This window comes from Ictidomys tridecemlineatus, chromosome 13, assembly GCF_052094955.1.
Source record: "Ictidomys tridecemlineatus isolate mIctTri1 chromosome 13, mIctTri1.hap1, whole genome shotgun sequence".
Taxonomy (NCBI): Eukaryota; Metazoa; Chordata; class Mammalia; order Rodentia; family Sciuridae; genus Ictidomys; species Ictidomys tridecemlineatus.
Window position 1 is genome coordinate 47553014 of NC_135489.1, and position 27804 is coordinate 47580817.

Genomic DNA, 27804 nt, shown 5'->3' on the forward strand with positions numbered 1-27804 from the left:
ACTTAAAATTATTCCAAGGTTAAAAGCTATTTAAAACATATTTTTAAAAACAGTTTTACTCTAGGTCTGGGGTTGTGGCTCAGTGGTAGAGTGCTTGCCTTGCATGCATAAGGCCCTGAGTTCAATCCCTAACAACACAAACACACACACAAAAAAACAAAAACAGAAACAAAAGTTATACTTTAGGGTTGGGGTTATGGCTCAGTGGTAGCACATGTGAGGCCCTGGGTTTGATTCTCAGTACCCACATATAAATAAATAAAATAAAGGTCTATTGACAATTTAAAAAATTACAAGAAAAAACAAACAGTTATACTCTAGCTGAGTACACTGGGGTGCATGCCTATAGTTCCAGTGACTTGGGAAGCGGAGGCAAGGGGATCACAAGTTTGAGGTCAGCCTCAGCCATTTAGACCCTCGGGAACTTAGCAAGACACCGTATCAAAATAAAACATAAAAAGGGCTAGGAATATAGTCCAGTGGTAAAGCACCCTGGGCTCAATTTCCAGTACCAAAGAATTAAAAAAAAAAAATTTCCAGCCCCACCCACAATGTACACTTTTTTGTATGTGTGTGTGCTGGGGATCAAAATCAGGGCATAGCACCCTACAGTTTCAGTATAAAGTCCACTGGACAATGATTTCTGGCATACGCTCATAGTTACTTCTCCAGATTTCTGAGTTTCTCCCTTCACAGCTTGACATTTTCCCTAAGAAATTTCCCTTGGCACACACATTTCTCTTTTCCCCAAAATTCTATTGGATCTCATCCCAGTCACAAAGAAACTATGAGTAAAATCATTTTTAAGCTTTTTCTTCTTTTTAAAAAAAATATATATTTTAATTGTAGGTAGACATATATCTTTATTTTATTTATAGTGGTGCTGAGGATTGAACCCAGGGCCTCACGTGTGCTAGGCAAGCACCCCACCACTGAGCCACAACCCCATCCCAAGCTTTTTCTTTTGTTACATGATTTGTGGGGGTGAGGATTAAACTCAATGTCTCACTCATGGAGCTCTACCATTGAACTACACAGCTGGTCCTTACATAGTATTTGTAACTTAGACAAATGTACAGAGACTGATACAACAAATGTGCCTGTCATTTAGCTGAAACAGTCTTGTTTTATCTCAACCCACACCCACTGCCCACTGGATTATTTTGAAGCATATCTCAGGGATAATTTCAGTAGTGAATCTATAATAATCCCTCTAAAAGGTAAATACTCTTTTAAAAAAGCATAAACATGATAGTATTATACAATATGATCCCAAATATCCAATCCATCTTCACATTTTCCTTATTTTCTCAAGTCATTTTTTCTGGTGGTAGCGGGGGACCAGGGATTAAACTCAGGGGCACTCAACCTCTGAGCCATATCCCCAGCCCAATTTTGTAGTTTATTAGAGACAGGGTCTCACTGAGTTGCTTAGCACCTCACTGTTGCTGAGGCTGACTTTGAACTCACAATCCTGACTCAGCCTCCTGCACTGCAGGGATTATAGGCATGTACCACCGTGCCCAGCTAATTGTCATTTTTTTCTTTTTTTTAAGATTGGTGTGTTGAATCAGAATCCAAACATGAGTCACAATGTGTTGACTGGTCTCTCAATTTATGAGTTTTTCTTCCCTCTTTTTTTTTAATCCTTTAAAAATAATATATTGAATAAACCAGATTGTTTGACTGATGGAATTTCCCCTATTCTGGAATTTTCTAATCACATCTCTGAGTGTTGTTGAACATATTTCTCTGTCTCGAATATTTCTATAAAATAGTAATTTGATCTAGAGACTTGAGCACTTTTTTTTGGCAGAGTTTTTTTGTTTGTTTTTCAGGAATGAAATCCTAACATAGGTGATGATGTTTATTTCCTATTTTAATCACCTTGGAGTTCACTTAATTTCTGGATGACTTTTTTCTTTTAAAAATTTTTTTGGTACTGAGGATTGAACCCAGGAGCACTTTACCACTGAGCTACATTCCCAGTCATTTTTATGTTTTATTTTGTGACAGGGTCTCACTACTTTGCTGAGAGGATCTTGCTAAATTGCTGAGGCTGGCCTTGCTCTCACAATTTTCCTGTCTCAGCCTACCAAATTGTTGGGATTATAGGAGTGTGTCACTGCACTCAGTTGGATGATTATGATTTTTTTAGTGGAGCGGGGGTACTGGGGATTGAACTCAGGGAAACTCAACCACTAAGCCACATCCCCAAACCCTTTTTTGTATTTTATTTAGAGACAAGGTCTCAATGAGCTGCTTAGCGCCTCACCTTGCTGAGGCTGCCTTTGAACTTGAGATCCTCCTGCCTGAGCCTCCTGAGCTGCTAGGATTACAAGCACTGCACCTAACTATTATGAATTTTTGGTATTTAAGTTGATCAAGAGAATTGTCCTAGCCAGAGCAATCAGACAGATGAAAGAAACTAAAGGGATACGGATAGGAAAAGAAGAACTCAAATTATCACTATTTACAGACAATATGATTCTATACCTAGAAGACCCAAAACATTCCACCAGAAATATCCTAGAACTAATAAATGAATTCAGCAAAGTAGCTGGATATAAAATCACCACCCATAAATCAAAGGCATTTCTATACATCAGTGACAAAACCTTAGAGAAACGGTGAAAGACCTCTACAATGAAAACTACAGAATGCTAAAGAAAAAAATTAAAGGAGACCTTAGAACATGAAAAGATCTACCTGCTTCCTGGATAGGCAGAATTAATATTGTCAAAATGACCATACTACCAAAAGCATTGTACAGATGCAATGCAATTCCAATCAAAATCACAATGACATTCCTCATAGAAATAGAAAAAACAATCATGAAATTCATCTGAAAATATGAGAGACCCAGAATAGCCAAAGCAATCCTTAGCAAGATGAGTGAAGCAGGTGGCATCACTATTCCAGACCTTAAACTATACTACAGAGCAATAGTGACAAAAACAGCATGGTATTGTCAACCTGGTCCATTCATAATCAATTTTCCTATCTGCTTTTATGGTCTAGGAATTTGATTATTAAAGGCTGAAAAATAATGATACTCTGTTTCTGCCATTTTTTTTCTTCATTTTTTTAGCTAGAATTCTCTCAGGGCTATTTGGTTATCCTAAGATATGGCTGTCACAGGAAAGTTTGATACAAGACAGAAAAATGCTGGCTTCTTTCCCTTTACTTAGTACTTCTCAGACTAATGAACAGGTTCCCTGCTATCTTCCAAAAGTGAATGAATTTTTCTCCAAAATTTACAAATCTTTGTATTAAAATTATTTATCTTAAAATTTATTGTGCAGTATTGGGGGTTGAACCCAGGGGTCTCACATGTGTTAGGTGAGCACTCTCTACTATAAATCCTTATATTTAAGAAAATGTTTTATTGGGCTGGGGATGTGGCTCAAGCGGTAGCGCGCTTGCCTGGCATGCATGTGGCCCGGGTTCGATCCTTAGCACCACATACAAACAAAGATGTTGTGTCCACTGAAAATAAATATTAAAAAATTCTCTCTCTCTCTCTCTCTTTAAAAAAAAAAAGAAAGAAAATGTTTTATTATGCTGGGTGTGGTGGTACACATCTGCAATCCCAGTGACTTGGGAGGCTGAGGCAGAAGGATCACAAGTTCAAGGCCAGCCTCAACAATTTATCAAGACCCTGTCTCAAAAATAAAAAGGGATGGAGATGTAGCTCAGTGGTAGAGTACCCCTGGGTTCAATCTCCAATACTTTAAAAAAAAAAAAAGAAGACCTGTTTATTCTGAAAAATATAATATTTGGGCTGCTATTATAAATGGTGTAAACATAAATTCTTAATTTGAGATAGTCCTGAAGTTTTCCCTCTGAACTCTTCATTAGTGACAAAAATATCAAGGGAGATCTATTAGAAATGAGAAATTATAGGGGCTGGAGTTGTGGCTCAGTGGTAGAGTGCTTGCCTAGCATGTGTGAGGCACTGGGTTTGATTCTCAGCAACACATAAAAAAATAAATAAAGGGCCACTAACAACTAATAAAATATTTTTTTAAAGAAATGAGAAATTATAAGTCAGTACTTCTCAAACTATCTGTATTAAAGGGTCTGCTTTAAATATTTAATATAAATATTTAATTTTTATATTAAATATTATTTATATTATTAATATAATATTTAATGTTATATTAAATATTGAGGGTTAATTAATAAAAATCAATTACTGATTCATAATTCCCTATAGTTTTGTGTTTACTAACACCAAGGAAGATGACTAGATGAACTGTCTTACTAGTACCTTAACCAAGATAATTGGCCCTAGTTTTAGTTGACTATTGATGCCTAAGAAGCCATCCAAAATTTAGTGACTTAAATAACACATGATCGCATGATTATCCCTGAGTTTTATAGGTTGGCTGGGTAACTCAAGCAGTTCTTGCTTGAGTCCCTTGTACAGTTGCAGTCAGATGATATCTAGGGTCAGAGTCATCTACAACTTGGGCTGGACTGGACATGCAAGAGGCTTTTCTTTTCTTTTTTTGTACTGGGGTTTGAACCCAGAGGCGAGACCAATGAGCTACTTCCCCAGTCCTTTTTAATTTGTTTAATTTTGAGACAGGGTCTCGCTCAGTTGTTTAGGGCCTTGCTACATTGCTGAAGCTGGCCTCTAACTTGCAATCTTTTGCCTCAGCTTCCTGAGTCATTGGGATTATAGGTATGTGCCACCATTCCTGGCCCATGAAGGATTCCTTACTCACATGTCTGGCACTTCATCTGGGTTAGCAGGAACATCTGGGAGCTGACCAGGTATTTCTCTTAATACATGCAGTCTCTCCCTGGGATGAGCTTGGGCTCCTCACAGCATGATGATCTCAGAGTAGTAGGACTTCTCATGGCATCCCATTTCCCCAAAGTGCATGTTTCAAAAAACTATGTTAGAAACGGTATGATTTTTTTTTTCTTTTGGTGGTACTGGGAATTGACCCAGGGTCTTGCACATGCTAGGCAAGTATTCTCCACTAAATTGCATAGCCAGCCTTTTTAAATTTTATTTTAGAAAAGATCTTGCTAAATTGTCCAAGCTGACCTCAAACTCATAATCCTCCTGCATCAGCCTCCTGAATAGCTGAAATTATGGCCTGTGCCACTGTGATGGCTCAGCTCAGATATTTCTTACCCCAGAGCTGTGTAGATTCCCAGTTTTTGGCACCTGGCTTCTCTGTACATGGATATGGGCTGTATTCATCTTTTCCAGAATAAAAAGGAATGTTCTATTAGCATCCTGCTATCCTGGGCAAAGCCATAGCTACATACAATTCTACATCATAGCCCTGTTTTTACTTCTCTTAAATTGTTTCTCCAAAGGCTGGGGATGTAGCTCACTGGGAGAGTACATGCTTAGCAGGAGGATTTAATCCCTAGCATCAAAAATAAATAAACAAAAATCTCCAGATATTTCATGAATTTCCTGTATAATCAAAAAACAATGTTTGTGGGATTACTAGGAAAGTGAAATCACATAGGAGGCTAGTATTAGACTTTAATCTATCTTATTACTTACAATATATTTTGTTTAGTGTGCTCATGAGAATTCCACTAATGAACCCTTACCAGCACAGATCTTGTTGCAACACCTAGCCAATAAATGGACACATTCCTTAAAGGTTTATAAGATTAAAGCTAAGATTCTTTTTGTGGCTTAGCTTTCAATCTTTTTTTTTTTTTGATACTGGGGATTAAACCAATGAGCACTTTAGCCCTAAGCTACTTTTTTTTTTTTTTTTTTTTTTTGAGACAGGGCCTCACTACATTGCTAAGGCTGACCTTGAACTTTCAATCCTCCTTCTTCAACCTCCAGAGTGCTAGAATTACAAGCATGTGCCTAGTTTAGCTTTCAATTTTGAAACAATAGTAACTAATAAAGTTCTGTTTACTATTTTTTGCAAATACTATATTAATAGTAACTTGATACAATTTAGGGGGTACTGAGGATTTAATTTTACCACTGAGCCACATCCCCAGCCGTTTTTATTTTATGTTATTTTTTTGAGACAGGTCTCACTAAATTACTTAGGGGCTTGTTGCTGAGGCTGCCTTGAATTTGCAATCCTCCAGCCTCAGTCTCCAGAGTCACTGGAATTACAGGAAGGCTCCACTGCACCTGGCTCACACAAGACACTGAATAAGCACATGTGAATCAAGGAGGCAGATGTCACAGGGAAACCCATTTTAGCAAGAAACAGAAACATAAGTATAAGGGATTCAGAGCAGAATCCAGGGCCTACTGTAACTAGTGTGGATGCCAAAAACCACGGAGTGGAGCCCAGAAGAGGCAGGAGTATTGTCTTCATAAGACCAGGTCCACAACTTTTTAAGGCATTGTTCTTAACTTCCAAGCCTGGTTTTATGGACCCTCTAGAGATTCCATCAGCTACCAAATGCCATTATAATAAATTTTATTTTCTACTTATGCCCCCAATTGGTTTTTGATGCTTGTTACTAAGAGCCCTGTGCTACTATTGCAGCTGATTCCTACCCCAGCCTTTAGATTTTCTATTTTGAGACAGGGTCTTGCTAAGTTGCTTAGGGCCTCACTAAGTTGCTGAGGCTGGCCTCAAACTAGCAATTGTCCTGTGTCAGCCTCTGGAGCTACTGGGATTACAAGCATACACTATGGTGCCTAGCTCCAGTCATTACATTTAATTCAATGTAAGTGCTTACTCCTCTGTGGGAGGCCATCCTCCTACCCTATTTGAGTTACCTCTCTGGCTGGGTGAGAGGCGCTTAAACACAGCTGTGTTAGAGCTTGATCTCTTATTCTTCATTGGATCCTCAGTGCCTTGTAAGCACCTAAAAAGAAACTAGTTGAGTGAGTGAATGAAACTCTCTGAGCTCTCATTTTTTCATCTATAATTTGGGAGTCATAGTTTTTGTCTTAAGACTATGAATGTTCTAACAGGAAAAAAAAAAAGACATCTTCCATCTCAACCATCTTATCTTATAGACAAGAAACTGAGACCCCAAGAAGGTAGATGGTTTTCCAAAGTTTGGTGAATGAGTGAGGAATTGTTTTTAATTCCCAGGTCAGCACAGGTGAGCAAACTTTCAACACACCATGATGCCTATGAAATATTGCTATGGAATGTTTGTGCCCCTTCCCAAATTAATATATTGAAGTCCTAACTCCCAACATGATGGTTTTATAAGGTAGGTCCTTGGCAGGTTAATTGAGTTTAGATGAGCCCATGGGGGTGCAGCCCCTATGCTGGGGGGATTAGTGCCCCTATAAAGAGGAAAAGACACCAGAACTTCCTCTCTTCATCATGGTAAGGGGAAGGAAGCCATCTGCAAGGCAAGAGGGCTCTCCTGAGAATCGGATCTTGCTGGTGCCCTAATATCAGACTTCCAGCCTCTAGAAGAATGAGAAATAAATGTCTGTTTGTGTCTAGTATTTTGTTATAGCAGCCAGACCAAGACAATTTTATGATTTTTTAAAAATTTTAAACTTAAGAAATATGCATTTATTGATAGGTAGAGCAGAAATCAGGTGCACAGAGCAGAAATCAAGTGCAGGCAATATAAAGAATGTTGCATGTAAAGTGTCAGGGATGGCAACCAGTGTGGTGGCACTTGTGTTAGGTGTGTGTCCTCAGGCATGAGTTAAGGAGTGAGAATTACTAATACATACATTATTTTGTTTAGTCATCTCAGTAACTCTATAAAGTAGAAATTAATATTTTATAGGTTTAAGGAAGAAAAAAATAGGCTCAGTAAAATAATTAAATTATCCTGGGTACTGGCAACAATCAAAGCCAATGTTAGCTAGCTCATGTTATTTCCCTATACTAAGGTGTATCATTAATCTACTATTCTACTATGGTTGACAATTGAATATTTCGGAAATAGTAGAAACGATTTTGAATGACAAGTCTGAGATAATAGATATGACATGTGTCTGAGATAATAGATATGCCAATTAACCTGAGCTACATTTTATGTATATGTATTAAACCTAGAGTTGTATTTGACTCCCAGGTCTGCATACTTTCTATACACCGTGATGCCAATCATGGACTGGTGGTGCTGATCTGTAATCCCAGCTACTCAGGAGGCTGAGGCAGGATTCCCAAGTTCCAGGCCAGCCTCAGGAACTATTTGACAATTCTGTGATATTTTTCATAGTCTATTCCTGCCCTTACCTTCTTTAATTTGCCTCTTGAAATCTCGCCACCTTTGTCACTTCTGAAAGAGAGGAGTACATAATGACAGATTGTTAAATCTTATAACAGTTTCATATGCCTTTAAATATTTTCTGACCTTTGTCGCGTTGCCATAAATTAGCCGTAGGAGTACCTACTTCAGTTTCCTGTCTGCACATTAGGTAATCGTTGTGAATTTCCCATACATCTCTAAGTGCAAAGCATTAAGGAACCACAAATAAGCTTTTGACATTATTGAATCCTACTTCCTATTTTTGACCTTTTCACTTATGTTCAAGAACCACTTCTCATTTAAGTCATTTAGCTATTAAAAAGAGTGACGAGAGATTTAAAGTCAAGTGTGAGCGTCCTCGCTGGTGAATGTTCGTAGGATTGTTTTTTGTTTTTTTTTTCTTCTCCCTTTTGACAGTCTTCGAGGGCAACCTAACTCCTGCGGATGTAGGCTTCCTTCACTACCTAGGGCAGTCTCCTCTTCTGCAAGCTTCCCGTTCACAGCACACCGCTAGTTTACCGAGACCCGCGCGGCATCGGTCAAGGTCACCGGGGCAGGTGCCCGCCCCCGACCTGAAGCAAGGCGGCCAGCCCGTTTCTTTCTCGCAAGTCGGCTCACGTGCGCTCTCCCCATTCTAGGGGCTGCCCCGGCGGCCAGCGACCGAGCCGGGAGACCCCGGTCCGCCCGCCCTTGGGCTGGGCTGGGAACCGCGCCTCTGGAAGGTTCCTGAGTGGCTGGCGGCGGGGGCGGCTCGGGGAGGCCGGGGCGGAGCCGGCGGCATCCGGAGGGCCTGGCGACGCCTCCCAGGGCCACTCTGCCGCGCCCGTTGGCGGAAGCCGCGCTCCTCCCGCTGGAGACGCTCTTGTCGAGGGCGCCGGCGGAGCGGCACCCGCTTTCGCCGGCTCGCGGACTGGCTCTCCTCCCGCCGCAGGAGCGGCGCACCGCGCTCCCCGGGCCATGCAGCGCTTAGCTATGGACCTGCGGATGCTCTCCCGGGAGCTCTCCCTCTACCTGGAGCACCAAATCCGGGTTGGATTTTTCGGTTCGGGGGTGGGTTTATCCCTGATCCTGGGCTTCAGCGTCGCGTATGCCTGCTACTACCTGAGCAGCATTGCCAAGGTGAGCCGGGGGCGGCGCGGGCGCCTGGCGCAGGGCCGCTAGGACAGCGGAGGGTGGACAGCCCCGGGGACGAGCGAGGGTGCTGCTCCCGAGTGGTTGCCCTTGCCTCGGCTTCTGATGGAGCCCTTTGGGCGCGCGCGGGAAAGCTGGCCAGCCCCTGACCGCCTGCCTGAAGCTGGGGATCGAGGAGGGGGGGGTCCTCGGACATCAGCCCCGACCCTGCTGACCTCGAAGCGCTGGCGCTACCCAATGCTGCTCCGCATGTTGTAGCACTTTGGAGAATGACTCCCTTACCTTAACTCTTGACTTTCCCCCCAGTGATTTGGTAAATCACTCTTGTAACTGTGGATTCTTTGCATCAGTCTTCCTGGAAATGTAATCGGAGGGGTTGCGCGTGCGAGGGACACAAGGCTTGCTGGTTTCTTGTTTGGGGTTGGCAGAAACTTTGGTTTGTGCCGGATTCCTTCATTAATATTGTCTTTCCCTTTAGAAACCCCAGTTAGTGACGGGAGGGGAGAGTTTCAACCGCTTCCTGCAGAACCACTGTCCAGTGGTGACAGAAACGTATTACCCTACGGTCTGGTGCTGGGAGAGTCGAGGACAAACACTGCTGAGACCTTTCATCACTTCCAAGCCGCCGGTGCAGTACAGGAAGTAAGTAAATGTCCGTTTTCATTTTCCTAAAATCGTTTTTTTTTTTTTTTTTGCTTGTTGTTGTTTGTTTCTGTTTTGCATACTCTTAGTTTTCCAGTTCTTAGTAGAATCTCAGGTTTACTAAGTATATAAGACAGAAAGAAGGAAAATAGAAGGGATATCTTCCATCCTACTTCCAGCTGCGGGAAATTATTGTTTTATTGCTCCCCCTCCCATCCCGCTGTTGTGCCCTAACACAAATAGCTTATTTCTGAATGAGAGAAGTATTTGGGGGTTAGTGTTTTCCAGTTTGTCATGCCTCGGTCCCTGAAGACTTAGACCCTTTGATGATATATGCACCAACTCATTGATGTGTAACATACTGACATAACATACTGGGGTGAGAAAGATGACAGCTATTTCAGGTTTGTGTGCTGGACTGCTTTAGGGTAAAAGGTCTTCATGTTGACAAGCAAAATGGGTTCTTGGTGATAATATCCCTGAGGTGTTAAAGGTATGATCCAGAAAATATCATTAACCTGGGATTTAAATAGTGACTACTATTAATTTCCCTGAGTCATCTAGTCTGGAGTTCCTTTTGTTGCTTGAAATTTTTACTATTTGAGAAAATTCTATTAAGTTCATTGTTACTACGTGAAAAGTACTTTAAATTATTTAAGAAGCAAATCTGTAGTATACTCTGCTCTGTGGGGAGATTTATTGAGTCAAAAGAGCTAGAGCATTTTTCTTATTTAGAATTCCCTCTTGAGTTATCTGAGTGACCTCAATCAAATAGGGGTTAAATGCTAGATATTTTAGAGTAATGAGGAAATGATTAAGATAAATATTTGAAGTGCTTTCAAGTTCATTTTTATAGACAAACTTTTTCTTGAGCTGGTAGAAGTACATTATGGTATTAATCTTTATAACATCTTTGTGATGAAAGGAAATCATATATAGGTGTGTGTGCATGTGACTGCTGAAAAAAAAGTCATTTTGTGATGACCAAATAACGGTGTACATTTATAGCATTAAGACACTAAAATTTAAAAAGAACTGGAAACACTTGATGAGTAGTATCTTTTGAATTGCTCCTTTCAGTGAACTTATTAAAACTGCTGATGGAGGTCAGATTTCACTGGATTGGTTTGATAATGATAACAGTGTGTGTTATTCGGATGGCAGTACCAGACCTACTATCTTATTGTTACCTGGCCTCACTGGAACAAGCAAGGAATCCTATATCCTTCATATGATCCATCTCAGTGAAGAATTGGGATACAGGTACCAGTAAAAGACCTTTTTTCCACTTTTCACTGAATTCATCCTAAATGAGCTACAAATATATCTTCATGTGTGTTTCAGAAATATGTATTGTTTTTTGCATGGATTAAGCAATCCTCTAAGTTACAATTATTATTTTTTGCTTCCTTTTGTCCCTTTTTTGGGGAAAATGTATAGCTGAATCATCTCCTAAGAAATGGGACTTGGCATAGTAGGCGCTCAGCACACTTAGGTTGAATGAAGGAATGAAGTTAGAATCACCTGAGAATTAAGAGAACACCCCTTCCCAGGGGTTATGGCTCAGTGGTAGAGCGCCTGCTTAGCATGCATGAGGCACTGGGTTTGATCCCCAGCATCACATAAAAATAAAACAAATAAAATAAAGGTATTGTGTCCATGTACAACTAAAAAAATATTAAGAGAGAGAGAGAGAGAGAGAGAGAGAGAGAGAGAGAACACCCTTCCCCCCCCCCCCAAGATCTGAGAAATAGTAGAATCAAATGGAGGGAGTGTTGTGGACAACAATAGTTACAGATTCCAGAGACTATGCAGTAGTTCCTGTCACACTCTGTATTTGGACCTTCTATTCACTAATTTTAGTCTCTCTGGCTAAGATCCCAAGTGTAAAAAATATTCAGAATCATCTGTAGGTCTTCCTTATTTTTCCATTGGTGATCCATATCTCTTTTGTCCACCTAAATTTGTAGATGAACATGGCTAATGTCCAGTTGACGCCACAGCATTTTTGAGTAACCATTATTCAACTCAGTCACCAGGTACAATTTAATTTTTTGCAAGTGACTTAGCATCTTTTAAGTTTCAGGTTCATTGATACTGGGGATTGAATTCAGGGCCTCCTACATGCGAAGTAAGCACTCTACCACTCTATATACTTCCAGCCCTGAGCTCTAGGATCTTTAAAGCAAGGTCATTGTGAAAGATACTGGTTTTTTGGTACCTCAGTCTTTTTTTAGCTGATGATAATTATTATAATGGAACACTCTTTCACTGGCATTTAAAGTAGAGTTATATCTCTCGTTGAACTTGGAATATTTGTTTTGTGAATAACTGATGTTATGTTTATGTTACTAAAAACAATTTGATGTGAAGGAAGAAGTGCTACAGTGGTGAATTCAATTTTGACAAGTTAACTCTGATCTTTTACAGATAAAGCCTATTTAGTCTATGAAGTGACATTCCAAAACTATGATATAGTGTTCCAGAATTATGGTGTTCCACAAATTTTCTGAACAGTAGCAGAAATTCATTATTCCTTGTTTAAGCACCATCCAGTTAGATATCAGGCATGCTTACTTTTTTTTTTTTTTTTTTTTGCTAAAACTTAGTCATGCTCAGAAAGTACAGAAGACCTTAAAGCCTTTTTGTACATATTTAAATTGCTGATTCTACAGTTTGCCTGAACTGTCTCCCAAGACTTAGAAACTGCTTTTAAAAACAATGCAGTCCGGCCAGGCATGGTGGCACATGCCTATAATCCCAGCTACCCAGGAGATTGAGACAGGACAATTGTGAGTTGGAAGCCAACCTGAAGAATTTAGCAAGACCCTGCCTCAAAATAAAAAATAGAAAGAACTGGGGATGTTGCTCAGTGGTAGAGTGCCCTAGGTTCAATCCCCAGTACCACAAAAACAAAGCAGTGTAGTTAAGGGGCTGGGGATATAGCTCAGTGGTGGAGTGCATGCTTAGCATGAGTAAGGCCTGAGGTCGATCCCCAGGACCAAGAAACAAACAAATAATGTAATTGAAACTCAAGGACTAAGTTTCATAACACCTGGTGTTGCCAGTATATATGGGTTTTGTCCATCACTTGTAAAAAGTTGCCAAATTTTATTCCCAGGTCTATTTCTACACTATGCCTCAAAGCAGTAGTAAAGTTCTAAATTCCCTCAAGATTAAAATTGTCTCTCTATTGATTCTGAAAAGTTATTGAGGATAGATGATAGAGGGCTTTGTGACCAGGTGTGATTGCACACACCTATAATCCTAGTGGCTTGGGAGCCTAAGGATCATCAGCAAGTGATCAGTTCAAAGCCAGTCTCAGCAATTTAGCAAGACTATAAGCAATTTAGGGAGAACCTGTCTCTAAATAAAACATAAAAAGAGCTAAGGATGTGGCTTAGTGGTTAAGCACCTCTGAGTTTAGTCCCTGTATAATAATAATAACAACAACAACAGGACTTTGTGCTAGGTACCATGAAGAAATACAAAGAGTTATGAAATGTTTTTTCTTGCCTCCGGAATACATGATAGGGAAGCCTGGACCAATTAATCATTAGCTGCTTGAAAATGTAACCCATTTAAGTTTAAAGGGTGCTAACAATGAATAAGATTTGGATTTGTAGGGTGCAGAATAGATGAGTAAGCCGTTGTCAGTAAACTTTTCAATGGCCTCTGAACTTATGCTCATTTATTTTTAACTCCAAAGAGTCTCTGAATCTAGGTTCAGAGAGGCTGTATCAGTTACCATTGCGGTATAACAAGTCAACCCAAAATTTAATGGCTTAACACAACAACCATTCTGCTCACAATTCTGTGAGTCAGTAAATTGGGCTGAGTCTAGCTGGGTAGGTCTTCAGGTCTTGGCCTGGATGATTTGTGTGTTTATGGTCAACTGGCAGGACAACTTTGTGCTTGGGGCCCTTCAACTGAGATGACTCTTCTCAACTCTGTGTGGTCTCATTCACCATTGGGCTCATCCTGAGCTTGTTCATTTGGTAGCAGAGGATTCCAAGAGCCAAAAGTAGAAGCTACAAGGCTTCTTGAGGCCCAGACTGAGAATTTCCACAGTATTGCTTCTGCCACATTTTACTGGTCAAAGCAAATCAGATGTTCAGCCCAGAGAAGGGAAATAGACTCCTGCTCTTGACAAGAAAGAGCCACAAAATATCTGGGAATGGCAGTACACAACTGTAATTCCTGCAACTCAGGAGGCTGAGGCAGGAGAATCTCAAGTGCAAGGCCAGCCTCAGAAACTTGGTGAGACCCTATCTCACAAATAAAAAGTAAAAAAGGAATGGTAGCGTAGCTCAGAGGTGAAGTGCCCCTAGGTTCAATCCCCAGTAACCCCTATCCCTTCAAAAAAGAGCTACAAGATGTTTTTGTAGTCTACCACAAAAAACCAAGTAGTTTCAAAGACCACTGAGGTAAAAAATAGGTCTGAAAGTTTAGCACAAGGCTGACTTGAGTCCTTAGGAGACAAAATGTTACTAAGTCATCAGTACTGTAGCAGGGGATCTGGCAGGGAACAGGGTGTATAGAAGGCTGTCCAATATGGCAGCATGTATGTGGGCTTTGGAATCAGGCCTGAATTGACATCTTGGAGCTGTCACTTACTGAGTGACCCTGGGCAATATAATTGAACTTCACATCCAGGCAGGGTGAAGTACATTGGTAATCCCAGAAATTTGGGAGGCTGAGGCAGGAGGATTGCAATATCAAAGCCAGTCTGAGCAACTTAGTAAAGGGTTGGGGATCCGGCTCAGTGGTAAAGTGCCCCTGGTTTCAATCCCCCCGTACCAAATAAATAAATAAATAGATAGATAGATAAACAAAACTTGGTACATCACAATTTTCTCACCTACTTCAGTTGGAATGTATAAAGTACATGGTGCAATGCCTTGCACAAAGTGAGTCTTTAGAAAATATTTAAATCTTCCTTCTTGTCCTCTATTCCCTGATCAGAGTAGAAAAATGTTTTATAATTCAGAAGAGCAAGTACAAGCCAACATACCTTGGGGAATATAAATGTCTAGTTTGCTTGCAGGAATGCTTGGGTGTTGTTACGTCTATTATACAGAGACTTTTCATCAACAGTATGACTATTGCTGTAGTAAGGGGTACACTTGGCATTCTGGCCCCGATTATTATCTGGTCTAAAATTGAGTGTTTAGAAAGGGTTGTGAATTTCATTAGGAATTCCAATAGGAATTTCCACCAGGAAATTGTTGGTGCTTCACTGGTGAGAGATGAGTTAGACATTAGGATCTCATTCTCACCATGTGGACAAATGAAACAGAAGAGTTTGTTGCTGATGCTAAACAATTTATGAAAACGAATGAAAACAAAATATTTTTCTGTTAAGTTTCACTAATTCAAAATTAATGATTGATGGGATGGAAAGTAGGCTAAAGTTCTTGTAAGATAAGTGTGAACAAAGGTGTTCCAAAGTAAGTCAAAGGTAAATAGAATTGGATAGGGAATATTTGGCCTGCTTTTACTGACCATCCTCTGGGAGATTGCAGAACATCTCTCTGGCACATACCCAACCCTGAGAGGAGAAAAGTGCTGAACCAGACAAATTCTTCCAAATTTCATCAATCACTTAAGTCATCTACCTCTTGGAGGGTGAGTAACATAAAGAAAGCAGAAGGCCAAGGGAATATTTAGAGAGAAACCCCTCCTCATGGAAACCCAGAGGACAGGAGAAAAGATAGTTTGCTCTAATGATTTACACCTGTGCAGCTGAAAAAGTTGTTGAAATCTTATCTATATTTTCTAGATTTCTTTTTTAAAAATCTGCAAGACAGGCATGGTGATGAACTCTTATAGTCTTGTTCCTCCTGCTGCTCCGTAGGAGGCAGGAGGATTGCTTGAGCCCAGTAGTTCAAAACCAGCCTCTGCAACATAAGTGAAAAATCTGTCTCAAAACAAGTAAGCAATTCCATACAGAAACATAGCTTCATAGGTATTATTTTATGTTCCTGGATAATATTCCATTTTCTTAAATCGTTTTCCCATTCTCTGAATTTGTCTTCAATACTAAAACAAAAGCTAGGAGAAAAAAGTAAACAACAACATCTATATCATCTTTTACCTTGACCTTTTTATTCGTATAATATTATATTCCACCCCCAGCTAATATTAAAAGAATGTCTCATCCAGAATTACATAATAATAGGATCATTAAAATCTAGGTCAGTCATTAAGTATTTTGGGACTGTAAAGTACAGTATCAGAACCTATATTCCCAAAGAGCATGTAGTCTAGTTGAAGTGACAGAGTTCAGAAGTAGGGAAGCGTGCATTAGAAAGGATCAGGATTGGCTGCGTGTGACAGAAAACAAAATAACAATGTTTAAAAGAGACACAGATTTATTTCTTTCTCATGAAAAAAAATTCAAGACGGTGGACCACAGCTTTCCTGGTGTTCTACCCTGCCAGGAATCCAGGCTCTTATCATGTTGCTTCGACTCTAGTTATAGTGCATTCCAGGACCCAAGAAAGCAATTAAAATGATACCCCAAAAGTGCCATCTTTCTTTAAAGATGCATACCCAAGGGGCTAGTGGGGAGGTGTAGCTGAGTGATAGAGGTTTGCCTAGCACATGTGAGGTCCTGGGTTTGATTCTTAGCACTGCAAAAGAAAAAGAAAAATCCAGCAATTGTGCACACCACTTTTGCTTGTTTCTCATTGGTCTGCTCTTAACTGCAAGGGAAGCTTAAAAATTAAATTTTATTTTGGACATCTGTTACTGAGGAAGAAGGGGAAGATGATTAGCAGCCTCTACCACTGAGCGGTCAGAGAGTTGAACGTAGGATTCTGGAATATCAGAACCAAGAGGGACATTTTGTGGAGAGATGGAGTAGGTCAGCAGAGTCAGATATAGCTGGAAGGGCAAGGAGAACATTTGATAAGTCTGGCAGAGGAAGAGTTGTTAGAAAAGTTGAAAAAGGATCATTCTGGGGTTTTCAACATTGTAAACATTGCAGACTTGTGTTTCAAGAAATTTCTTATTCTCATGCCAGTTGATTTTTTTTTGGGGGGGGGGGTTGGTTGTTTGTTTTGCTACTTAGAAAGAGCACTGATTTTATATGATTTGGCAGGTTCAAAGTCTTTTTATTTTTCACTGAAAATCACACTTACTAGTAGCAAGGATGCCATTGTCCATCCTTTATATTTTTGAGATTTTAAAGTGGGACATGATTTTAAAAGTGGTTCAAATGTGAAAATTTGACTGCTTTTTTTTTTTTTTTTTTTTTGGCCAGTGCTGGGGATCAAACCCAGGGTCTCAGGCATGCTAGGCAAGTATTCAACCACTGAGCTGCAACTCCAGCCTGGCTGCTTTAAAATCTTTTAAATGTTCATTTACTTTCAAGTTTGGGGTTTGGGCCTGAGAAATTTTTTATTTAGGAGAAGCAGCAGCCATAAATATATGACTATCTATGATGTTTAGCTCTTCTTGTAGCATTAGAGGTGCCTTAGGGGTCATCTGTAGACTTTGAAGGAGGCAAAATGAAGGGGGTTAAACAAAGAAAAATGAGGCAGTGAAAAAAGTGTGAGTTCTATTCCCAGTGGCTGGAGAGGCTGAGGCAGGAGAATTTTGAGTTCAAAGCCAGTCTCGGCAATTTAGCAAGGCCCTAAGCAACTCAACGAGACCCTTTCTCTAAAAAGAATATAAAAAAAGGGCTGGGAATGTGGTTCAGTGTTTAAATCCCCCTGGGTTCAACCCTCAGTACCGGAAAAAAAAAAAAAGGTCCCCACTGCCTCTTTACAATCTAACAGCAGTATCCTAAACAAGAAATGATTGTGAATTAACACCAGAGGATATTTTTTAGCTCAGTAATTCATTTTTGTTGTTAAAACAATTTGTTTTTTTTTTTAAAGTTTGGAATAAGGTTGTCAATTGATTATTCACAAGACTAGCTATAAAACACCAAAGACTTTAGCCTATTTCATGATATTCTGGGGAAAGTTATGATGGATTCTGACAAGTGGTCCCATTCTCTAGAGAACTCATTAGATATTCTACTACAAAACGATACCTCATTGAACACACTTTCAGGGACAAAGCTCTTTTTATCAGTGTTGGTATGCCCATAAGGGTACTCTGTGTTCAGAACTCCCATCTTTCTTGGAAAAAGACTTGACTGTTACTAGCTCAGATTGCATGGGGCAGCACAGTGAGGTGGTTACGAGGATTCTTAAGTCAGATCTGCCTGGGCTCTGCTCTGAATTTAGAACATGAAATTGTATCCATTTTTTCATTTGTCTTTACACAGTTTTTGAATAGGATAAAATTGCCATTGTCTGCTTAGGGCATTAATCAAATGTATTTCTTGGTGTTGAAGTGTTCTTAAATCATATTTTTGTTAAATGTTTTAAGTAATTTATTCTTTTTATTCTAATATCTAATCTTCCCGTCAAATAACTTGTATGTCCAAGGACAGATTTTATTAAAAATATTATTTTCAGTTATAGTTGTACACAATGCCTTTATTTATTTATTTTTATGTGGTTCTGAGGATTTGAACTCAGGGCCTTGCAATTGCCAGGCGAGCGCTCTACTGCTGAGCCACGACCCCAGCCCCACAAATAGATTATTTAACCACTCTGCACCCCACTTTTCTCCTTTGTAACAATATCTTACACCTCCTAGTATTGTGAGGATTGCTTGTAATGTATATAAAGGATATTAACTGGCACCTGGCCCATAACAAACAATTAAACAATTAAAAAGTGTTGGCTATGAAATCTAAGAGTGAATCAGGGCCATTGTTTGGCTTATGGAAGAGCCTCACTATTCTCTTCTAGTCTCTGTTCTAGTCTCAGAGAGAAATGAGGTGCTTACTGTGTAGGCCCTATTTACCAGGAAGAAAGCATTCCAAGAAAGTGCAGAGACAATAACGTCAGTGTGCCTGGCCAGGCAATGGGTAGTCCAGGAAGCAGGAAGGAAATGCCTTACTAACAGTGGCTGCTGGAATCTCCATCATCCTGTGATACTTGTCTCTGGTAATAAAGTTTCCAGCAGTGACTTGTGACTTATGTTAGTTATGAACACTGGGAACATGAAACATAGAGCTAATTCAGCTTGGTATTCAGTTGACAGAATCTATGAAAAATATCAGAGACATGGAGTAGAATGCAAATGAGTAAGATAGAATTTGAGACCCTCAGAAAGAAGCTCCATAACTTTAGTGTCAGAGATGACAAGGGAATAGGAGGGTAAGATTCCAATAAAATAATATAAAAGAGCACTGAAAGAATTTGTTTTTGTTTTTGTTTTTGTTTTTGGTACCAGGGAACTCAACCACATCCCCAGCCCCTCTTTTATATTTTAATTAGAGACAGGGTCTTGCTGAGTTGCTGAGGCTGGCTTTGAACTCCTTCCTCATCCTCCTAAACTGCTGAGATTACAGGTGTATGCCACCATGCTAGGCTGGAAAAGATTTCCTGATGCTAGGAAAATGCCCTATCACTGAGTTTATAATCCCAGCCTCTTAAAGAGAATTCTTTTTTTTTTTTTTTTTTTTGGTACTAGGGATTAAACCCAGGGACACTTAACTACTGAGCCATGTACCTAGCCCTTTTTGACATTTCATTTAGAGACAGTCTCACTGAGTTGTTTAGCACCTGGCTTTTACCGAGGCTGGCTTTGAATTTGAGATCCTGCCTCTACCTCCCAAGATGCTGGGATTACAGGTATACGCTACCTCACCTGGTTTAAAGAGAATTCTTTTATTTTGGTGGGGGTCCAGGGGATTGAACTCTGGAGCACTCAACTACTGAGCCACATCCTCAGCCCTTATTTGTATTTTATTTGAGTTACTTAGTGCCTCATGGTTGCTGAGGCAGGCTTTGAACTCGTGATTCTCCTGCTTCAGCCTCCCAAGCCTCTGGGATTATAAGTGTGCGCCATCACACCTGGCTTAAAGAGAATTCTTGATACTAGTTGTATATAAGTTTTTCACCTTCCTGACATTAAGGATAATTTTGACTCTTTTTTCCCCCTCTGGCCAACTGGTTTTGAAATATGCCTAAAAATAATCTGCATTCATTAATTTTTTTTGTGAACGAAAAATTTATTTGATGATTTCATTAAACATTAACTTGCTAACTTGCTGTTCTGGTTTTTAAATTCATAGTGTCACTTACAACTTTTGATCAGCAAAAGATAACCAGAATTGCTACTTTGGTTTGCTACAATTAAATTTAGCTTTGGAGGGGGGGAAATTGAATAATAGATACGAAGATATAGTTAGATAGGAGGAATAAATTCTAATATTCTATAGCACTTTAGGGTGAATATTGTCCACAATTCATTGTGTATTTTATTTTTTTAATAATTTTTAATTGTAGATGAACACAATATCTTTAGTTATTTATTTTTATGTGGTGCTGAGGATCGAACCCAGTGCCTCACGCATGCGAGGCAAGTGCTCTGCCACTGAGCCCCAACCCCAGCCCTCATTGTGTATTTTATAAAGAACTAGAAGAAAAGAGTTCTAGGGTTCCTAACACAAAGAAATGATAAATGTTTAAGGAGATAGAAATTCTGATTAGCCTAATTGATGATTACATATTGTATACATGTATCAAATTATCACACTATACCACCTAATATGTATAATTTTCATGTCGTTTGTAGGGGGGGTACTAGGAACTGAACCCAGGGGCACTTAACCAGTGAGCCACATCCCCAAATCCCCTACTTACTTTTTTATTAATTTGAAAATATTTTTAGTTGTGAATGGACCTTTATTTTATTTGTTTATATGTGGTGCTAGGAATCGAACCCAGTACCCCAGTACTTCACATCTGCTAGGCAAGCGCTCTACCACTAAGCCACAACCCCAGCCCTGTTTTTCTAAATTTTGAGACAGGATCTCACTAAGTTGCTTAAGGCCTTGCTAGATTGCTGAGGCTAGCCCAGAACTTGTGATCCTCCTGCCTTAGCCTCCTGAGTTTCTGGTATTACTGGTGTGTGCCACTATGCTGGGCTTGTGTTTGATTTCTAAAGCTTTATACTCTAGAAAAACTTACTTGGAATATGGTAATTTATTTTACTACTTTTTTTTCTTGGTTCTGGGGATTGAATTCATGGCTTCATGCATGCTAAGCACATGCTTTACCCCTGAGCTATATCCCTAATCCTTCCTTTTACTACTTTTATGATGTAATAAGTTTGGCAATGTTCAGGAATTATAATTTTTTGTATGTTTGGTGCTGGGGATCGAACCCTCTACCATGGAGCCACATCCCCAGGAATTACAATTTCTTGAATAATTTTTCTGATATTGCTGATTGTAGTGTTCAATAAATATAAATTAAATTAATACTTTGTTATTAGTTATATAGTTTACATTTTAATGATTTTTTTGTTTCACTGATATAAAGCATTAAAACCAATATGACTGTGAATTTTCTATTTCCCCATTTATTTCTATAAATTTTTGCTTCTTGTATATGGAAACTCTGTCATACATTACACACATGATTATGATTCTTGATCTTTTTTTTAATATTTTTTAGTTGTCAATGGATCTGTATTTTATTTATTTATATGTGGTGCAGAGAATCAAACCTAGTACCTCATACACACTAGGCAGGCGCTCTACCACTGAGCCACAACCCCAGCCCTGATTCTTAGTCTTAATGTGAATTAAGTCTTGCATCATTATTATTTGTCCTTAATCTCTGGTTATGAAGTATATTTTATCTGATATTATTGTAGCCACTCCAGCCTTCTTTTGCTATGATATGTCTTTTTTCATATTGTAACTTTTAAAATATCTCCTTTTATACTTAAAGTGTATGGGTTGTAGACATATATTTTGAACTTTCTTTTTTATTCAGTCTGAAAGTCTCTAGTTTTTAGTTAGAATTTTTGGTCCTTTTACATTTAGTATAGTTATTGATATGGTAGATTTAAAGTATATCATTTTATTATTTGTTTTCTGGAGGGTTTTGTTTATTAGTTTTTTGTTTGTTTCTCTGTTACCCTCCTTTTAATCTGAGTTCATGTCTTTTTATATCAGATTCGGAATTGGAGTTTTTGGGTTTTTTTTTCTTAAATACTTTTCCCCATTCTTCCTGTCCTCTCCTTTAGGAACCACAGTCACAATATCTTTTGATATTGTTACATAGATCACCAGGGATCTTTTTTTTTTTTCTTTCAATGGTGAGGATTGAATCCAGTGGCTCGAACATGCTAGACAAACTGATCTAATACTGAGCTGCATCCCCAGCCTTGTTTATTTCATTTTGAGATAGGGTCTTGCTAAGTTGCTGAAGTCCTCACTAAGTTGCTGAGGCTACCCTTGAACTTGCAATCATCTCCTCTCAGCCTCCCAAGTCACTGGGATTATAGGTATATATCACCATACTTGGAAGTTTTCGAATTCTTTACAAACATTTTTTACGCCTTTATGTCCTTGAACTTTGGTATAATAGCTGCTTTAAATACTCATCTGCCAATTCTAGCATCTGAATCATCTTAGGGTCAGTTATCTTATCTGTTGGAGTATAGGTCATGTTTCCTGTTCCTTCTTGGTCTATTAATTTTGAATAGTGTTGTGAACAGTTTGAATTATCCATTGTAGAGACTCTGAATTGTGCAATATTTTTCAAAAGAGGATTGATTTTTCTTAGTTTCTTTTTTTTTTTTTTTAATAAGGAAGAAAATATGGGGGGTGGGGGTGGGATGGGGTTGTGGCTCAGTGGTAGAGTGCTCGCCTAGCATGTGTGAGGCACTGGGTTTGATCCTCAGCACCACATTAAAATAAAGGTTTAAAAAATCCTCTTTAAAGAAAATAAGTAGATTGTTAAAGAAAGAAAATACAGCTAAATTCAAGCTTCAAACTCTGCCATATCTGTGATAACCAGACATTAAATTTCACCTAGTTTCTGCCTCATATATAAATATTGAAATAGATGTAGATACAGATATAGATGAAGGATTAATCAGAGATGTGGCCCAGTTTTTTTATCCATAATTTAGGACTCTTCCTCTGTGTTACTTTCTAAGGTATCCCTCATGGTCTAATTATTATAGTTACTCCAAACTTTGTGGTCTAATTCTTCAAACCTGTAAGATTGAACATTCCCATTGGGGTGGTTTTTTTTTTTAATCTATCATTGAAAAATACCAACTACTGCCTCTTCTTAGCCAAAACAAAAATAAAAACCTGTAAAAATATGAAATCCCACCCAATATCAGTTTCTGCTTTCTAGTGTTAACTTGTGTTTTCTGTCTGTTTTTTTTTTTAACTTCTGTTTTCATTCTCTGTTGTCTTGATATTTTGTTTGGAATATATAGTTATTATTCTATGGAAGGGTTGACCTGATAGGATCTATCCTGACCTTCCTGAAAGCAGAACCTCCTAGTCATGTCCTAACCTTGCATTTAGAAACCTCCTAATCTATTTTTCCATTCTTGTTTTCTATTGTTATTCTGTATATAGCCATATTTCAACAAATATCTATTTTTTTATCCTGAGAACATTTTATATATTCTTTATATCTTGTTCACATTGCTCCACTCATAATAGTCCTAATTTTCTTCTACTACAATCTTTACGTTTTTCAGCATGAGAGTTTTTTCTCAGCATGAGAGTTATCTACTTTTTCCATAAAACTTTCCTAATCAGCTCAGCCTATCCTGACCTCATGGGTCTTTACACACACACACACACACACACACACACACAAACACACACATTTTAGTTGTCAATGGACTTTTTAAAAAATTTATTTATATTGAATGCTGAGAATTGAACTCAGTGCCTCAAACATACTAGGCAAGCGCTCTACCACTGAGCTACAACCCCACCCCAGGGCTTTATTATATATTCCACTCACTGGACATTGAATTTAATGCTGCCTTATGATTCCATCTTTTTAACCATTTATTTTTTAATTGTAGGTGGACACAATAGCTTTATTTTATTTTTATGTGGTGCTGGTGAATGAATCCAGTACCCCACACATGGTAGGCAAGCGCTCAACCCCAGCCCCATGATTCCATTTTTATTGTAGTCACTCCACTGAAAATATGGCTTGTAGCTTTTCTGTCTATCCAGATGGCACTCTCCTTAAGGCTAGGAACTTTATATTGTTATTTTGTTTCTCTGTTACAAGCTGTAACTCCATCTTTTGTTTAGGAAACATTCTTTTTAGTGAAGTTTCCCATGAATGAATGAGACACTCCAATATTAATATTCCCAGGAAGTGCTTAGAATGTGATCTGACATGTAGTTAAAAGTAATGAACTTTATCTGTTTTTATTATAGCTGAAATTAGAGTAGTATGAATAGTTAATCCCTAAATATTCTTATCACTCCACCCCTTACTGATTATCACTCCACCCCTTACTAATTATTATTATTATTATTTCTGAATCTTAGAAGTGGGATATATTTAAGATTATCTGATAAAATTCCTTAATGTTACAGATTTGGGAAGGAGACCGGGAGAAGTCCTGTATTCTTGAGAACTTCTCACTGCCTTTTCTTGGTGTCCAAGCCCAGTTTGCTCCTAAGTGTGTGGTAGGAAAGTCCATATGTGTTCAGGTAGACTGAACAGATTCAAGGCTCTCTATTTCATTTGACAGGAACAGTGTTTCTCAACCAGAAGATACTCTTGCCCAGGGAACATCTTGCAATATCTGGAAACTTTTGGGAGTCGGTGGGAGTTGTTGATTTTGATTTGTTTTTCATTGCTGGGGATCAAACCAAGAACCTCATGAGTGCTAGGCAGGCATTCTGCCACTAAGCTTCACTACCAGCCTTGGATATATTTTTTTGATTGTCATGCTTGGGAGACATTTTAGCTTCCAGTTGGTAGAGGCTAGAATACTACTGAGCATCATATAGTGCACAGAATAGCCCTACCATAAAGAATTATTTGATCTTAAATATCTACAGTGCGAAAGACTGAGTGAAACCCTGTGTTATAAGTAGGTAGCTCTCTGCCTTTGTTTGTTTGTTTGTTTGTTTTTTGGTACTAGAGGTCCAACCTAGGGCCTCACACATGCTTGACAAGCTCTCTACCTTTGAGCTACATCCCCTGCCCTTTTTTTTTAAATATTTTTAAGTTGTTGATAGACTTTTCTTCCTTCCTTCCTTCCTTCCTTCCTTCCTTCCTTTCTTTCTCTATTTATTTATTTATTTATACATGGTGCTGAGAATTGAACCCAGTGCCTCACATATGCCAGACAAGTGTGCTACTGCTGAGCTACAGCTCAGGCCTCCTGCCCTTTTTTATTTTATTTTGAGACAAGGTCTTGCTAAGTTGCCCAGGCTGCCCTCAGATTCACAATTCTTCTGCTTCAACTTCCTGAGTAGCTGGCATTGAAGGTATGCACCACCACATCATTCTGCTTTCTACTTTTTTTTTTTTAACCTTCATTAAAAGAGACTCATCTATTTTCTTGGTATATTATACCATTTTGCATTACTGTAATGAAATACCTGAGGCTGGATATTTATAGAGAAAAGAGGCTTATTTTGACTTACATTTCTAGAGGTCCAAGGTCAGGGGACTGCAACTGGTGATGGTCTTCTTGCTGGCAAAGTCCTGAACTGATACAGATTATCACATGGCAAGAGGTAGAGAGTGCATGCCCATGTGTCCTGGTCTCCCTCCCTCTTCTTATAAAACTACCAAAATCAATCATGGGGACTGCAATCTGATGGATTTATCTAATCCCAATTACCTCCCAAAGACTCCACTTTTAAGCATCATAGATGGATTAAATTTCTACCCTCCTAATGCCTTCTAAGGGGATTAAGTTTCAACACATGAACCCTTGGAGGATATACTCAAACCATATCTAAACCAAGGTGCTGGTTGTGCCAGAAAGGTTTTTATGTCAGATTTATTCTTTATTTGGCATTTCTTCTCTTTATTTCTATTTTCCTTTTTTTTGAGAATAAAATTTAAATCATTAAAATATGAAGGAAAAACAAATTTTACAAACTGATTTCCTCATGCACACACATTTTAAAAGCATTTGGGATAAACTATAAAAGTTGGAAAGTTGTTAGGCAAGTTAACAGAGGCTTGTCCACCCTGAGTAGCCTCACAACCAGCTCTTGTTTCTGAGGGAGGGACAGATTGGCAGCCCTCATTCTGCCATTCTTCATGGCTGCTTGGTTCTGCCACATGTCCCAGACTAAAAGTGGATAATGATGACCGCTGCTGATTTTTGAACATTGTCAAGAACAAAGACGTGGGGAAAGGTCATTTGAGTTCCTCTAGCAAGAGATACCAGAGCTATGATCCAGTTTCCAAAGTTGCCTGAGGGAAAGTACAGATACCCCAGGCTAAATTTTAGAAGAAAATCCCAGACGCATAGGCTTCTTTTTTTAAAATATTTTTTTTTTGGTGTTGTTGTTGATGGACCTTTATTTTATTTATCTAGTTATATGTGGTGCTGAGAATCAAACCCAGTGCCTCACATATGCTAGGCTAGTGCTCTGCCACTGAGCCACAACTCCAGCCCATAGACTTCTTTTTCATGAGCTTGCATTTCATATTTTTCTTTCCCCTCACTACCTCTGTTGCCCTCTCTCAGTGGCAGTCACATGATGACATCTTGCTCCAGAAGCCATTTTAATACTTACTTAATGTTTAACTCTAAAAGAAATTCTTACCTGAACGACAGTTCAAGGTCAACAGTTGTCTTTAACACTAATTCCTGTGTGACTTAGGTGCTTACACAAGTGAAGAAAAGCGGCCAACTTAAATATTATTTATATCTAGTCTGTCTTGCCATTCTTTTTAGCAAGAAAAGATAAAGGAGTAATTGACCCTACTTTAACTTCTGCATGTATTTATGGTGTGTTTAAGATTTCTCTTAGATCAGTAAAAAAAAAAATGTAGTATTTCTAATTTTTTTCCTCAAATCAGATTTCTAAGACTTTTAAACATTTCTCTTAGTTAGACCTAGTAATAATTTTCTGTATGCATTTTCAGATGCAAGAAATAATTGCTTTGCACAGTACATTTCCCCTGAACACCACATCGAACGGACATAGTATGCCTTGAAATCTAACTCCCTGAGAGGAGAGCACATGTTCTGTAGGGCATTTAGCTCATAGGTGCTCAGAACCTGCACAAGGACCAGTGGCACTCTGAAAGAAGAGAATTTGAATCTTTTAAATGGCCTTGATTGATTTGGATAAGTAAATAGCTGAAAACAAAATGAATTTTAATTGACATGAATATAGACTCACTAAGTCAATGAGAATCTATAAAGACACAAGTCAGGACTTAGTCCAAGAAGGGCAAATACCTATGTATCTGGGTTACAGTTAAATATGGGGTAACTTTTTAAAAAAGTTACCATGACACTGTGGCTACCATTGCTATGGATAGGTAGCTTTCATTGAGTACTTGCTTTGGGCCAACATTGATCCAGGCCCTTTACATCACCCATTTATCCAGGAGATGCAAACGGAATCATTGGAAAAATATAAGATCTTCTCTAATCCCCCAGTTCAACTGGCATAATAGAGTCTGTAGCACAACAGGGGGCCCCATCCCCCCAATCAGGTGTCAGACTCATAGCAGTTCTACCTGTTTTCATCTCATGTAAAATTCCAGCCTACATATTTTCTGAGCCTTGAGGGAACAGGAGCTGTTTCTTAGAATATAAATAGATTCTTAATAATGTTACAAATACAGTGGGTAGAGGACATATTTGAAGCAATAACACTTAAATTCTACTTGTTTTTAGAATTGTTTTAATAATTCTTATCTAAGTCCTATACATACGCATAGAGAGAAGTTCTAAATTTTCTGCTTTTTTGGTAGAAAAAATTAATATCACTTCAATATAAAG

At 38.8% G+C, this 27804-nt stretch overlaps 2 protein-coding genes across 8 annotated transcripts in view; one reads left to right on the top strand and one right to left on the bottom strand.

The window, feature by feature from the left end:
* Positions 1–9146, bottom strand: part of LOC120886254 (uncharacterized) — a 26530-nt gene extending 17384 nt beyond the window's left edge. Inside the window, exons 1-2 of one of the 3 annotated variants that reach the window (XM_078030292.1) lie at positions 8707–9146; positions 8175–8217 (exon numbers count right to left, since the gene is read on the bottom strand). In XM_078030292.1, the coding sequence (XP_077886418.1) occupies positions 8802–9146 (345 nt within the window). In that variant the 3' untranslated portion in view covers positions 8175–8217; positions 8707–8801. Of the gene's footprint in view, positions 1–8174; positions 8218–8332 lie in introns of all 3 variants that reach the window. The other 2 variants (XM_078030291.1, XM_078030290.1) reach the window with 2 other exon arrangements.
* Positions 9145–27804, top strand: part of Abhd3 (abhydrolase domain containing 3, phospholipase) — a 48781-nt gene continuing 30121 nt past the window's right edge. For 3 of the 5 annotated variants that reach the window (XM_078030285.1, XM_078030287.1, XM_078030286.1), the window contains exons 1-3: positions 9145–9306; positions 9797–9960; positions 11041–11223. In XM_078030285.1, coding sequence (XP_077886411.1) covers positions 9145–9306; positions 9797–9960; positions 11041–11223 — 509 coding nt within the window. The remainder of the gene's footprint in view (positions 9307–9796; positions 9961–11040; positions 11224–27804) is intronic. The other 2 variants (XM_078030288.1, XM_078030289.1) reach the window with 1 other exon arrangement.